The sequence below is a fragment of the Pollachius pollachius genome (assembly GCF_949987615.1).
Source record: "Pollachius pollachius genome assembly, chromosome: 9".
Classification (NCBI taxonomy): domain Eukaryota; kingdom Metazoa; phylum Chordata; class Actinopteri; order Gadiformes; family Gadidae; genus Pollachius; species Pollachius pollachius.
In genome coordinates, this window is record NC_136942.1 from 6,956,184 (window position 1) to 6,971,854 (window position 15,671).

Sequence of the window (15,671 nt, forward strand, 5' to 3'; positions counted from 1 at the left end):
GGCAGGCATCCAAGTCTTCAGGATATTACTCAGGGACGGAGGAGGTGGGGGATGTAGCTTCGCACCCATCACATCAGCACGCTGGGGATCGCTTGCTATTGATTGGCATATATTGGGGATTGTGTGAGCGTGATTGTGTCTGTGTGTGTGTTTGTGTGTTCCCAAGTCGGTTCACACAATCGCAGTTTCCACAGGAAGTGCTCATGTTATTCCACTTGGATTCCAATTACAACACTGTAAGGTTGTGCATTGTGGATCCAATTGCAGGCAGAGTATTTACTCAGTGGGAGAATCCAGGATTAAAACAAAACAAAGAATACTAGAAGAACGACTTGTCCAAGAACACTGCCCAACCAGCCAGAGCTCAACTCCATTAGTCACAACCAAAGAATGAGGAACTATGCTCCTTAACACCAGTGGGTTTTTATCACAAAGGAAAGGACTAAACACGTCAGCACACAGTTCAGTTGGATCGGCCAGCGAGAGCTGTGGTGAAGACAGATAGAAATGGTTCAGGTTCTTTGTTATGTGGCGCACTGCTGCCATTGGTTCCTAACACAGTGTGAATGAGAAGGTATGAGAGTTATGATGGGAGCGGGTGTGATGATCATTATAGCTTATATGCAGTTGTATAACACTTGCCCCCCCCATATCTTTCCCCATCAGATTTGTTCAAGCAGCACCCTGCTGTCATGCTATATGTGCATGCTGATGCGTGTGTGTGTATGAAAGGTGAATGTAGGTATTTCTGTACCCACATCTCACTCTGAACCTGTACATTTACAATCGCATGACCTTGTGTGGCGGGAGTTTAGAATGTAGTGTTCGTCTGAGGTATAATGGGGTGTCAATGGACCCCATTAGGGTAGGGTCAGCGTGAAGCATGAAGCATGGTAGAGTAAGCGTCAGTGCTAGGGATAGCTTTTTTGGGGTTAGAATTGCGGCGGGTGATAGAGCTTGGCTGTGGTTTTGGTTTTACCTCATACTCAAACTCCTCTGTCCTCTCTCCGTCGGCTGGAAGGGGGGAGAGGTAGTCTGTGCCTTCATAGTATTCTTGGTCCATCGCGTGGAGCGAATGACAGCTGACAGGGGGAAAGAGGACACGAGAGAGGGAGAGAGAAGGGGATGAAGAGAGAGCGAGAAATGGCGACAGAGAGTGAGGGAGAAAGTTTTAAATACAAAACACATTTTTGTGACAGCTCAACTTTCCTATTTGCAAGCTGCTCAAACTTATTCCTGTTATGCTAGTCCAGTTGAAAAAGAGTTATCCATCTTTGCTTCAACAAAATGCATTATAATAGTACCATTGTTTGTTGACTGTGTCCAGGTTGTCCATCTTTCCATAGTACTTATGTCGCATTTTTAAACCCCCCCCCCAAAAAAAAATAGCATAACTTTCACTTCCAACAGTTTGAGAGAGAAAGAAAGAGAAAGATGGTTTAGGATATAGAACGGAGACAGAGCTCTGCCAATCTTTCTCACATGATGAGTACCTTGAAATGTCAGTATTTCGCTTGCCTTTGTCCTCTGCATATTCCGAAGCATAAAGCATTGTGTCAGCTTATTGTGATTTCAATGGCTGTGCAGTGTGTGTGTGTGTGTGTGATAAAAGCAGGCTCCTTTGTGAATCACTGTACTGTATATATCCTCTTCAGTTGCTCCCGTCCTATTGACAGACCATCACAGACCCCCCCCAACCCACCCGCCCACCCACACACACACACACACACACACACACACACATTGCGTGGAGTAAATCTATTATTTTACACTCACTCACAAGACAAAAAAACATAATTGCCCACGCCTCCCGTGACAATGGGCTTTAATGCCCCACACGATCATGTGAGCGCTAATAAATAAATAATTCCATTCAGTTGGAGTGCGATGACAGACGTCCTCAGCCCCCTATCTGACACGCTGATCAGTCGACCGAATTCGGCCGCTTCTTTCTCAAAACAGTTTTCCACAAAGAACAATACCGGTGACTGGTAAATGTCAAAGCTATATATAAGCCGTATAAATTGTAATGTGTTTGATATCACACGTCGTAACATCTTTGGCAGAAGAGAATATGATTTCAAAAGGTTTATAGTGGCGTCACAAAAGATGACAGCCCGCAAACATTTGTTATATCTATAAAATGTACGGTTACTTTGCGGTTACACACCTGATCTCTGAGGCAGGGAGGGAAATGTGTGTGTGTGTGTGTGTTTTATGGCACACATTGATTACATTTGGGGCATGGCCTGAGGGCGGGCGGGCAAGAGAGAGAGAGAGAGAGAGAGAGAGAGAGAGAGAGAGAGAGAGAGAGAGAAACCCCCGAGTGTGTGTCTCAGTGTGTGTGTGTGATACACTGTGTTGCCTACTTATTTTATTAGCCCATTTGCTTTAATCACCTAGTAAACCTACCATGAGACAAAATGGATACAGCAGCAAGCAGCTCACATTATTAAACGTTGGCTCTGTGGGGAATTCTCCCGCGAGTTATGAACCAGAAGGATGATGAGGTTAAGGTAGAAGAGGTCAGAGGGTAACCCACAGGCTTAGAGAGATGCACAGTGACCGCGTAATGACCAGCGCAAACACATCTCATTGTCGTAACATCGAGCAATACCATGTTCTTTAATAATTACGAACATTCATTGTGAAGGAGCAATATCTGTAAAATTACAAATACAATATATTCTAAAATCTATTTAGAAAGTCTGCTGGATATTGATTTAAGAGGAGAAATCTTCATTTATTTGTCTCGGTTTTGGCAAGAAGCTCCTCTGCTCCTCTCTGGAACTCATTATGGTTTCCTTCATATGCCTTGTTCTCTGTGGCACACAAAAAAATCACTAAATAAGAAACCCTAATACTCCTCACAGATGACTTTTCCTCCTTCACAATATCAAACTCCGCAGAGATGAAAAGCATTAAGAGCAAAGGAGTCAAAAATGGGAAACTAATGAACTGGGTTTGGTTTTCTGTTGTTTTTCCAAACAAACAAAGTCCCTCCGGGGATTCTGGAAGCTCAGTAAAGTGGGATCAGCCTTCATTTCAAGGACTTAGAGATTTTGAAGCACAGGTTTTTGTTTTTCTGTGTCGCGCAAAGCCTTTGATATATACCTCTTATTAAATATGGAATTATATACCATACTCTTAGGTTTGAAGCGACAATTACATTTTCTTATGGGTCGGCGTCGACACCAAACACATTATACACATTATAATATCATATTTATTCTTGGTTTTCTGTCCTTACGCTTTCTTTTGCAGCGAGGGCCGTTTCCTTAGTGCCAATCAAACCCGGGTAAACCCAGGGGTATAGTGTGCTTTCAGATTTAACGCACCAGAGGAAATGGGAATATAATATTTAATAGGACTGCAGTTGGTTACCTCCAAACAACAATAATGTGGGGAGAGGAATGATATAGGAGGAAGGATTTACTCAACACAAAGAGAACGCATAACATTCAGAGCGGGAGTCACAGCAGGAGCAATATTAATATTGAGGAGGCAAGGCGTCCTCAATCCATTCTGAAGTGTGATGGAGGGCGCTGTGGATTGTTTATGCATCGCTGTACCGACACCAAAACACAACGGCAGAACATACATCCAGCGCACTTTTTCATATCCTCTTTCAATTTGAACAATCTCCGCTTTCAGAGTCACTGCTCATCTTTAAGGCTGTACTTTAGTTTTCTATCACTTTTATAGGAACTTGCTGAGCTGTTTTCTAGTATTCCTTTTTTTTTAAATAATTTAGTTGTATTTAGTTGCTTTTTGAATGACACAGGTTGAATAATATTAAGGTTGAATCATTTTGAACCAACACTACCTTCCCTTTACAAATGTATTGTATCGGGCTCGCACGTTGCGACGTCACATCGCAACGAACGTCTCCATTTTTTGAAGCAACGGAGCCTCGGCGACATCGCCCCAACATATAATCCCATGATGCATTGTGATGAACACACCCTATTTTAAATGTATTACCAGTGGGACAAAGGCATGATTCTGTCCTTCAAGCTGGGGATGGAACCTCTTCACTGAGGAGTCATCGTAGGACAACCACAGGTGTCGCTCATAACACTAATTATGGCTCTTCACATTTGACGACCAGGGAACATGTTTAAGGTTAAACCAGCCAAGATAGCTCTGCTACCTGAGCCTGATACAAAAAACAGAGCAGACCCATAATAAGTATTGTGAACGACTCTTGTGCCTGTCCTCCGACGAGAACTCAGTCTGAAGGGGTCTATTGAGAAGCCCTGTGGGTAAACGCCGGCCCTCAAGAGGGAAAACCCTGAGGAAATCCCTGAGAGAGTCCATCCTCCAACAGTGAGGATGGACAGTAACGACACAAGGTCAGTTCCATTAACATTAACATTTAAATCTACATTCAGGCTTTGCTTTTATCCAAAGCGACTTGCATAAGTATATTTGCCAGAAGAAAGATAAACACCATATCACTGTCGGTACAGTAAGGATGTTCATAGAACCAAGTGCCAAGCACTTACAATTACGAGGTTAACCCGTTCCCCGTATACAACAAAGCTAGCTATGATAAGACGCTTCCCAATGCGTCCTATATCTGAAGCTCAGTACCTGTCCGAGAGCAGGAAGGGACAGATGTCAGGCACGGGAGGGGTCGTAGGTCGCAGCTTGGCCAGCGCCATGATGTGCTCGAAGGTGATGTCGGTCTGAGTGCAGACGTCCACCACGTGGATTTCCTGAGGGAGGCCGTGGGGGCAGCCGCCAGGGCTCCGGCGGATGACCTGCACCACCATGGGCTCCTTGGCACTGCAGAAGGCCTCCACCGGGCCCTCATGGCACGACTTAGAGAGCTCCTTGCCGTTAACCTGCAAGGGGAGGAGGAGGAGGTGGTGAAGGAGATGGAGGTGGAGGAGGAGGAGGAGCAGGAGGAGCAGGAGGAGGAGGAGGAGGAGGAGGTGGTGGAGGAGATGGAGGAGGAGGAGGAGGAGGAGGAGGAGGAGGAGGAGGAGCAGGAGGGGGTGAAGGAGGAGGAGGTGGTGGAGGAGGAGGAGGAGGTGTTGGAGCAGAAGTTGGAGGAGGAGGTGGAGGAGGAGGAGGAGGTGTTGGAGCAGAAGGAGGTGGAGGAGGAGGAGGAGGAGGAGGAGGAGGAGGAGGTGGAAGAGAAAGACAAGAGGCAAAAATAAACATCCATCTCAGGGTACATTTTTCTTGTGTTTCTAGTTTTATTTCCAGTCTTTGCACAGGGTCTCCCCTTGGACAGACCGGCAAGAAATAAATGCGATTTAAGAGTGACCAGTTTTGTAGAAAGGGATTTCTTTCCTTTGCACTGCAAACCCTGTATCTTTCGGTATGGAGTGCATCCTGGCCTTTTTAGCTAGTTTTATAGAGGTTAAACACAACGTTCAAGGTATACTATCGACTTTAGGGTGGATAGGGCCTGACCCTGCTCATTACTTTTGAATGTTTCTCAAGAGGACATTCATGAAAAATACATGTGATGGCATTACCTTCTTTTACATATGAAACTATTTTAAATATGAATATATACATATAACTGTATACATTTGTTCTCATCATGACTGTCAAAGAAACTTTTCAATCCTGAGCGACTTAATCTCTTTCCACATCACAAAGTTCGAAGGAAAATGTATATATATATATATGTACTACATTGGATGTAACATTGGTTTATCATTGGTTCATTCTGAATTAATAGCAGAAAATAAGCCTTCAGGCAGGGCTCCACACATAGTGCTCGCTGGAAGAGTGAAAACCATTTGCAGCGTGGCTCCCCGATACATTAACAAGAATCACTGCTTCGTTTAGACAGAGTAATTGCTCTGGAAAAGAGAAAGAACTATAGCCCTCGCACACCTTCGAGAATCTGCTTTGGGTTCAATTATGAAGGTCGAGATTACAATTTAGATAGGCACAGAAAAAATTGCAGACACAGCGCAATCACTTCTGGACTCGTATTTAAAAGTGATATGTTGGGAGGGAGGGAAATTTGTTAACAGTGCATGTTGGATGAAAATAATCAAATAATGAAAATAAACACTGTCTGCCGTGGCAAATATATACCAAGGCCGTGAAACTCAAAAAAGGAGTAGCATTTCCAAACTGGAACTGTGAATCCTGTTTAAAATGCAGAAGTTATATCGAGTGAAATGAAAACCGGTAGCCCACTTTGGGGATTGGCAAAGTGGGCCGATTTTTTTGTGATCTGCTGAAGTACCTCTGGCAGGGTGAATGGGACTCTTGTTAATGCACTTTAGAAATGCCCTGGCTAACCGTGGGCTTCGATAGAGACGGGTTATTTAGTTTTCATAACTGAGTGTATGGAGCTTGTATTCAACTAATATTTCAATAGCCACACATTCACAACATAATATGCCATTCAGTCTGGAAGATGGAGCTGAACTGTGATGAACTAGCAATGCAACTGACTTTAATATGAATAGGTAAAAAACGAATATAAACAAGTTTATCCAAATTACTGCATTTACCTCGGAAGAAAGATTTCCTAGCTTTCCCTATGTACGTTTCTTTACACAACATACTTTCCAAACAGCAGTTAATAAGAATTTATGTTATATTTTTCACCCTTAAGGTCAGAATCACTGAACAACGCACAAGATAAATAGCACAAGATTCCCCCAGAAAAAAAACCTGTGAAAATAAAAAAATGATAAACAAAACGTGTAGAGTTTGGTCTCCTAACAATCTCTAAGCTCAGAGGGGATTCAGTAAAAGGGCAGTAGTCGGCCACCTTAACGTATTTCCTGGCTTTTTCCCCGGTAGTGCATGTTGACTACCCCCGACCTCCACAAGGTAATGGGCTCCCAGCGCCGGGCTCCCGGCCATTACCCGGGCCTCCCCACCGTGCGGTGCTCTGCTCCCCGGCCTTCCCGGTGTGTGACCCTCTGCTGGGCGCCCAGCGAGCATTAATCACCCGGGAGAAGAAGATAAACTGGGTCAACAGCCCCTCGCACACCCACGCCTTGGGGGCAATTTGGAGGGAAAAATACGACGCCATGCCGCCTGTCGTTTCTCTCCCCCTTCCTCTTCCTTTTCCTCTCCCCGACCTGCCTCCTTTCCCCATTATTTCACTGGCGGCCAATTTTTTTATATTTTGCGCACTCAGCATTTGTTAAATGCTGCTGTGTGAGCATTGTATTAAAGCACTGTCTTCAAAGAAAAGTAATAATTAGCTAATATCGTTGCTTTGGTCAAGGCTATTTCTCTCTCTCTCTTTCTTTATATATTCGTCCCTCTCTCTCTCTCTCTTGCTAGCCTGGTGGAAACAAAGGACCGGGACTAGACAAATGAGGCTGCCTATGGTGTATGACAGTCCTGGGGAAAAATGATCAAATTCCCCGGCAATCCCTCTGGTGCATACTGTGCTCGGCTGTCCTCCTCCTCCTCCAAGACTTGCTGTTCGCTAGCTACGCATGTGGTAACACATGGAACAAGGAGGCACAGCCATCAGCAAGAGAAGGCAGGAAGGGAGGGAGGAAGGGAAGGAGGAAGGGAGGGAGGAAGGGAAGATTCTTTTTTTTTCTTTCTTTCTTTTTTTTGTAAGTCTCTATATCGTTTAGCTTCACAAGAGCCAGATGGAACAATTAATTCCCAATCAACAGAGGAATAACAAGTAGCCCCACTCAAGCACGTGAGCTGGAGAATTGGAGCTGTCTCAGTTATTTTCAGGTGTTGGCAGATCTATCCATTTAAACCCACCGGGCCAAATAGAAGCTCTGTGTGTACTTCTGTGTGTACGCTACATTCAATATGGACAGATGGGAAGGGCTTTCCGGGAGTCACTAGGAGGTTGGCTTAATATGCCATGGAGCAGATGAGACGTACTTAACATTTGACGCATTGTGGTGGGTCCATGTTTTGCCACCGCCTCACTCCCCATTAATATAGACATTAGTCAGAAAACGATGGAGTGGAGTAGAGTGTGAATTTTTGCATCTCGTATCCAAGCCAAGAGTTCAATCTGTAAAGAAAAAGGGGAAAAAAAGGCATTCTACAAAATGCACAGACCGCCGAAGATGAAGATGAAACCGTTTCAGAAGCCAACTATCCGGTTCAGTGTGTGTACACACTGAATGGCCCGCAAATCCAAATTGATTCACTCAACACACGCACGGAAAACAAAATCTGTTCCCGACTCATTATTTAGAAGCAATATTGTTCACTCACTCGAGGTTTGTGACTGCTTCACATTTCCTAAATCTCGCTCAACCTTTGCATTATGTGTCCACAGAGATTATCCCTTTTCCCGGAGCCAATTCGTCAAAGGCGATGGAGATTTACCAAATGGTTATGGTTCTACCTTACAGCCGCCATTCTGAGATAGCAGGGTGCTGTGGAGGTCATTACTGGTCGTGTACGGCATTGACTTTGCCTTGGGTCAGGCGTTTTCATTCCCAAAGGGGCTCCTAGTGCTAAGAATGTTATCGCGAGACACTTTGGATAAAAGCATAGACCAAATGGCATGTATTCATGTATTCATGAATTTATAGACTGAGGGATATCAGAGCAGTTGGATGCGAACAGGCCTCTGGGAAGCCATGGTGATTCTGGACTGAGCCACATCTGGTGTCTGCTTGCTCACGGATCCACGACAGCTCGCCAGAGCAATGTGTTCCCAGTGAATCTCCACCCCGGAGACCGGAGAAAGCCTTTCGCACAACACACTGGTGTAGTGGAGTGAAACTGAGGGAAGAGGAGAAAGACGCCTTCCTCCTCTCTGTTTCTCTGTGACTGAGGCACATATTGACCAAATAAATCCAATCTTGTATACTGTTGGATTCCTCTGCTAGGAACACAAAATCTCCCCCACAGTTGTCAAAGGGCCTCTTTTTCTGCATCGGTTGTTTCGGAGGTGCGGTCTCAGGAAAAAAGGAAAGCAAAAGCAAACCCAACTACCTTGTTAGCTTAACACTTATAAAAATAAGCCACAATATCGCCATGGCGATCAGAGTCACAGATGGCAGAGGAAAGCCATCCCCCTCAATGCCTGATCTTATTTGCGGACCACAAGGCAAAAGGAAGGCTGGCAGCATGATAAAAAGTAAAGGGGTACAAAATAAGGTAGCTCAAGATTAGCGCGACTGCTACGTTTGTGCTTTTCTGTCTTATCGACCTCCCCCCGAGCACAGCACACTTCCATATCTCTGTGGACCAAGGGCACGATGTAGTGACTATGGTAGTGAAGTGAGGGAATAGTTTATCTGCCCAGATGTCAACCTCACACCCTGGGCCCAAGCCGGGCCAGCTGGGAATGGAGGGCTTCTCTCCCTGGCAGGAAGTGTGCACTACAGCGTTGCCCTCCAGCAGATAGAGGTGATGGATGGGCTTCTTCCTCTGTGAAGGAGGAGGGAAGAAAGTGCACTGCTCCGGGCACAACTGTTAATATGCCATAAGCTCTTATGCTCGCTCTTCTTAGGCTTTCAAATTAACCACATACGCCATTTTAATGGCGTCCACGGTTGTGTCATTCACACACACATACATACACACTAACAGACACACACATGCTTGCGTGTGCGCAGGCTGCATTTTAATGAAATGTGTTTTACGCTTGAGTAGTCGCAAAGGTATTTGTCTTTGTAAAAGCGATCTGCACGTGCATGTTTAGCCCCGTCGAAGGCCACAGAGCAAGGGGATTTTATTCACTCGGCAAGGGGAGTGGAAAAAGGCTTTCAGTGCGGAAAAAGCATTAGAAAGAGCATCAGAGTCTGGTACTTACCGACGCACATTTATAACCTTGAATTCTGTGTGTGCCGCACTTCACTCCCGCCATCACTCAGAGCCTTTATCTCCTGTGTGCCTTCCCGCTGCTTTGAGTGGCAGGCTTGTCAGGTGTTAAGTATTGAGGCAAGACAGCGAGAGGAGTCTTAGCATGTAGGTCAACCGGTCTCAGGAGCACGCTGCTAATACAAGCTTCCAGGTAAAGACAGCGCCGCCGGACAGGGTCTCGCTAGCCCCGTAGCGTGTAACCTTTTTGGACAATGAGAAGAGGGAGCGAGCGGAATGGGAAGCGACCTGCGGTGAGACATCGGCAATATAGATGGAGGCAGATAGGGGAGGCGAGGGGAAGGAATGCCTGGCTGCAACAGCTGTGCCCTGCAGATAGGAGCCGGCTCACTGTTAACTGGTCCACCTGGATAATAGAGTGTGGCTTTCAAGGAACAGATTCGGATTTCCCCCATAAAGAGGTACCTTATGGGAACCCCTTCAGGACGGAAGCCGACAGCATTGTTATTTTCACAGAAAGCGTTTCTGCATGGCTTTGACATGCATGCGTGCTTATTCTTTCCCCTCCCGCTCATTACAGAACGCAGACATCAGTACATCGCTGCAGGACAATATGGCATGGAGAAGGGGGCTGCCTGTTGAGAAGACAGGCAGAGCATGGTTGAAGCGACGAGATGCAAGATTGTCTATTTCAAGCTGGCCTCGACTAAACTTCGAACAACCTCGCTCCTCGCTGTTGTGTTTTAAAGTACACTCCGAACCAAAAATGTTTTGCATATTGCAGCTTTAATATCTCGATAAAAAAACCTGCAATCGCAGTGTTTAAAAATAATAGCTTGGCTACTGTAGTCAAAACACACCAGTACCCAACTCCCTGTTATGAATGCACAGGGAAATGAATTAGCAGTTACAATCTCTGACACCAATCCACAAAGGCAGGTACACGGAGAGTAAAGTCGCGACATTTAACACTTCCAGAGGGGAGACGAAAATCGCTCAAGGCCCGGAATGTGTTCTGAACCGTCTCTTCCCCGGATTAGAAAATGAAGGTCTGGGGCTGATTCCTCTCCGGCTTCCCCCCCCCCCACCCCCACACACAGAAATGTCTCATTTCAATAAGTGTCAGAATAAAATACAGATTGCGGTCGAACCACACGATGTGAGACCCTTACGACTACATAAATCAACCCTGACAGCCTGCTTCCCAGTTGAGGCAACTCCACACACTTCTCCAATGAAACGGAACTTGAAGAAGAAAAAGAGGGAGCGAGAGAGCCACTGGGGAAATCTGACATGCTCACCCCCCTCCTACATGAACCAAACTTAACAGGCTTCCATTAACCCCTTCAACCACATAAAACACACCCTTCCCGCAAAGGCCCTGCGGCGATCATTCACATTAAAGGGAGAAGCGAGCCGCTTCTTTCAAGGTGTAATACTGCCACAACATTTGATGAACTCGGGCGCCGTTTCCCTCCTCCTCCGAACGACCGACCGCCTGAGCTCATTTTGTTCTTGCATAACGCACAGCCGGTTGGTCCCTGCCTTTTCATTTTTAGACTGCAATTCATTGCAACGGTTGCAAAACGCTTCATTAGGAAGATTATGGCTCAGCACAAGGGCAACTGAGAAGGAGAAAACCAAGGCGAGGGATCCAGCGGTCACCGCTGGAATATAATCTGCCTTCAGGGTGTTCCAGGGGAATGACGCCGGGTTGAGACTCCATTGTCCGCCGTCTAGCGGTAGCTATCCCCCCAGCAAGATGCCCTGCTGCATCTTCCAACTCGGTGTAATTCACAACTGGATGGAAACGACTCCGAAATGACTGAATGGTAAATGTGTTGGTAGCCGATAGATTGTGAGGAGGTAATGCTCGTAGCTATCTTCAACCGGCCAGCAGTACTGTGTCGGCTGTGTGGGTGGGCGATGTGGGCTGGGAGTGTGGTAGGGGATTGGGGGGGGGCCCCTCTACTGGTCATGGCTGCATTATCTGGGCTTAATGTCCTGGCTCGAATCAAATCTGCTCCTCCAGGTCGGGGGAGATAGGCAGCCCTCCGTGATCCTCTCTGCGCTGGGACCGAAATAGGTGCAGGTGTTCACACACAAACACACTCACCTAGTCACGCAGTCTCACTTCCGCACACACACACACACACACGCACACACACACACACACACACACACACACACACACACACACACACACACACACACACCTAGTCACACAGTCTCACTTCCACATACACAAACACACACACATACACACATACACACACACACACACACACCTATTCACACCTCAGTTCCACACAAACACAAATGCACACACACACAACTATTCACACAGTCTCACTTCCACAAACACACACAGACACAACCACACATGTCGGTAAAATAAACAGAAAGAATAACACTGAGCAAGATAAAACAAATTTAAAACCAAACAAGAGAGTGCGAATGGGCATCGAACACATGCGCACACACATAGACGCATGCATGCAGACGCACACACAGGTGCCCAAAAGCTGAGCCCACAGTTCTGCATCAGACGGGCTGTTTGGTAAACATATCATCCGGTCGGTCTGCTTATTGTGCCTAACCATAGCGCCTTCTGATCTGCTCCATAATGACAATCTCAAGATCCCGACTGCACTCGGAATGCTTCTGCATGAAATTACATCAGCGCCACGCTTCGTCGTGATCACCCCCAGATTACAGCTGAACGCCAGATAACCACGCCCTCCCTACACTCCTGTAAATCGAACCCCTCCGATTCCACAGTAAGATTTAGTGTGTGGATGACGGGGAGCGATCTGTGCATTTTAAAGGTAATGGTACATGCTGTGGTAAGTGTTGCGCAGAGATTTATCGCTTGCGTATTTCCTCACTACTCCAGATCCGCATCTGGCCGTGACCTGGGATGTAAAACCATACCGCTGTAGGATCGGAGGAGGTTCAAGGTAGCCAGAATGAATTAGGGTCGGGTGAATAACAAGGGGTGTATCTGGTGCGAAGGGGTGGGAGTGGGTGTTGAGGCGGTGGTGGGGGTGTTAGTGGTTAGGTGTTTAGTGGGGTGTCGGTGGTGGTGGTTGTGATGGTGGGGAAGGCAGTGGTGTTGGGTTCGTCATTGAGAGGGTGGTGGGGTGAATGCTGTTGGGGATTAAGTCTATGCTGCTGTGCAGATCTCTCTCTTCCCAAAAAAGCCAGAGAGAGAGTGATAAGTGGAAGGGTAGAGTGTGGGGTGCCATCCATATGCCGACTCGATGAAGTCAACCACAGTATCACCCTATTACATGTGCTAAGAGGTGAAAAAAGCAGGGGGGCAGAATGAATAAGTACAGCTGCCAGGCGGAATTTCAAATTCCATCAAGACGGACAATGGAAACATGTTGCGGTTTCTAAAGCAAATAGCCGTCCTTTAGACTGTATTTCAGCGCAACTGGACTCCAGTGTACAATTCAGACATGGCACCTGCGAATGGCGAACGAATGCCAGCCAAATGGACGCCATTGAGTGTATGGCTGTCCTCTCCCTCCCTCCCTCCCTCCCTCCCACTCTCTCTCTCTCTCCCTCTCTCTCTGTCTCTCCCTCTCTCCCTCTCTCTCCCGTGTGGTTAAGATAAGTTGCAGCAAGTACCAGACAAGACACCTGCCGCCGGGCGGACGATGCCAGCGGTCCGTCTCATTTAACTGCCGTGGGGGGAGGGGGAAGCCATCTCCAAAGTGAATACGGTCTTCCTCGGAGACCAGACAATTAACTCAGAACACAGCGGCCATTTCCATAATCCCAGACATGGCGGAGAGAACAGCAGTAAAATAAAAAATGGTGAAGTGTGTGACCATTTCTCCCCAACACTGGCTCCCCCCTCCCCTCCCCTGCCTCCCCCTTCCCAGTGTTGAGACACAACATGGCCGCTGCCACTGCCCTCATTACAGCGGAAAAGCAATGACACTCAGGGTCAGGAGGCGCCGCCACAAGTGTTGCGATCTAACAGAAATAAGCCCAGCGAGCAGCAGGTCAATCAGGACCCCCCCACGGTTGGCCATCGATCTGCCTGTTAGGATGTTAATTGCAGAGCTGGGGATGCATGGGGGGCGAACCAGAGGGGACAAACAGAAAGTGCAGAACGAAAGAAAGAATGAAATAATGAAAGAAAAAATGAACAAAAGAAACAAAGATGTGTTCATATTGAGATTCTGTGCACAAGGCCACTGTCTTGATATGATCTTCAAAACCAAAAAAGGATTTGCAATTTGAAATCACAAACGTAATTTCCTCAAAATTGTGTTCTTGTCGTCTTCGTGGCCATATTTCCATACCAATACTTAAAGACAATTGAATGGTCCCCAGTGATATCTTAGGTCGATAACACCCTACCCCGAATTCCACAAGGTTGGGTTTGAATGGAGTCACAAGACTCCCAAGTGTGTTAGTTATAAATGAGTGACTCCTGAACACTTCTGAACACCCCAGGGATGGACGTTTACGCACAGACGAAAAAAAACATCCTGAGAATCCCCTATGGTGTCTACAATTAACTTAAGCCTAGCCGCTAACGAATGACATCTGTGCTCATTAGGTCATCCAAGTGTAGTCTTTAATGAAGAACGGAGCGGGAACGAGACGTCGGCGTGCAATGTGAGCAGAGGGCCGCCCGAATTAAAAAACACCGAATGTCACTACGACAGACGGAAGCCCAGCAGCAGACGGGATCAAGCGAGAATAAGGGAAGAAACTTTGGAAGCGGGAATGTCGACTCTGGCTTGGCTGTGTGTGTGTGTGTGTGTCTTTGGGGGGGGGCTTTACAATGAGACAGTGATGGAGTCTCCCCCGACAATCCTATCCATGTAAAAACAGCGGCCGCACAAGTGCTGATTAAAAGAGGGACGTTATCTGGGCTGGAGTGATCACCAGTGTAATCAATCTACTTCACAAGGGAGGTGTGAAGGTGTCAGGGGGGGGTTAGGAGAGACACAGCACACACCAACCCCCCCCCCCGGCACCCTAGCTCTGCACCCTCCACCACCCTCATGTCTCATTCCTCGCCTCTGAGTGGAACAGACGAGAGGGAATTGAAGGAAAATTGGATTCAATTCAGTGTCTCCCTCTGGGTCTTCATTAGGCCTAATTCCTACTTGGTTGCCAGCCATTTCGTTGTCGTTCTACAAACAGTGCGTTGTCACCCAGCAACAAGGCCCACCTATTGCACCAGACTCCAGGCTAGTTCTATGGTGACAACAGACACCGTTATCTGAAACCAGCTTCTTAATAGTGTTTTCAGCTCAGAAACAATCAAAGTAAACAGTTTGGAGACCGTCGAGAGGCTTTCTCAGTCTCTCGACAGTCGGTTGGTTGTCTTGAGCTTAAACCAACACAAGAATCCCGTCGTTATATTAAACGGAGAAACCACAGACACAGTAGCCATCCGACACTTGTGTGATTCAGGTTCAGCCTCACCGAATCCGAAGCAAACAATGTGAAGATGTAATGGAGTGCCTGTCAAACGCAATTTATACGACCCAAAGCGCCGCACTGCAAATGAGCTGTGGCATCAGCCCCGGGATCGGCAAAGAATACATTAACGGAAATAAAGTGCACCTGGTAATCCGAACGCACACACGGACGGAAAAAGCCCCCAAAACAAACAAATGTTGATTGAGAGCACCTGGCAGCCGTGTTTGAAGAGTACACTCTGGGACGCCTGACATCTCTGAGAGGCTACACCCGGCACACATGAATGATTTATGGCACCAACGTTTCGCTGGATGGAAGATGTTGTTGTTGAGGAACACAGCAGGGCCCTTGTGGGACACGGATGCAAAGCTATTCGCTCGCTTTAAACGGGCGTCTCCGACATCAGCTGTATGGAAGGAATGTGTCACGGAGACTGGTGGGATGATGATGCTAGCGAAAGCAAAGTG

The 15,671-nt window shown here is 46.9% G+C and overlaps 1 protein-coding gene across 1 annotated transcript in view; it reads right to left on the reverse strand.

The window, feature by feature from the left end:
* The window catches only part of LOC307080209 (PDZ domain-containing RING finger protein 4), a gene marked incomplete at both ends in the record, with an annotated part of 49,585 nt that overhangs the window by 16,940 nt on the left and 16,974 nt on the right, over positions 1 to 15,671 (reverse strand). Inside the window, 2 exons of the mRNA XM_079742846.1 lie at positions 980 to 1,082; positions 4,597 to 4,850. Of these exons, the coding sequence (XP_079598972.1) occupies positions 980 to 1,082; positions 4,597 to 4,850 (357 nt within the window). The remainder of the gene's footprint in view (positions 1 to 979; positions 1,083 to 4,596; positions 4,851 to 15,671) is intronic.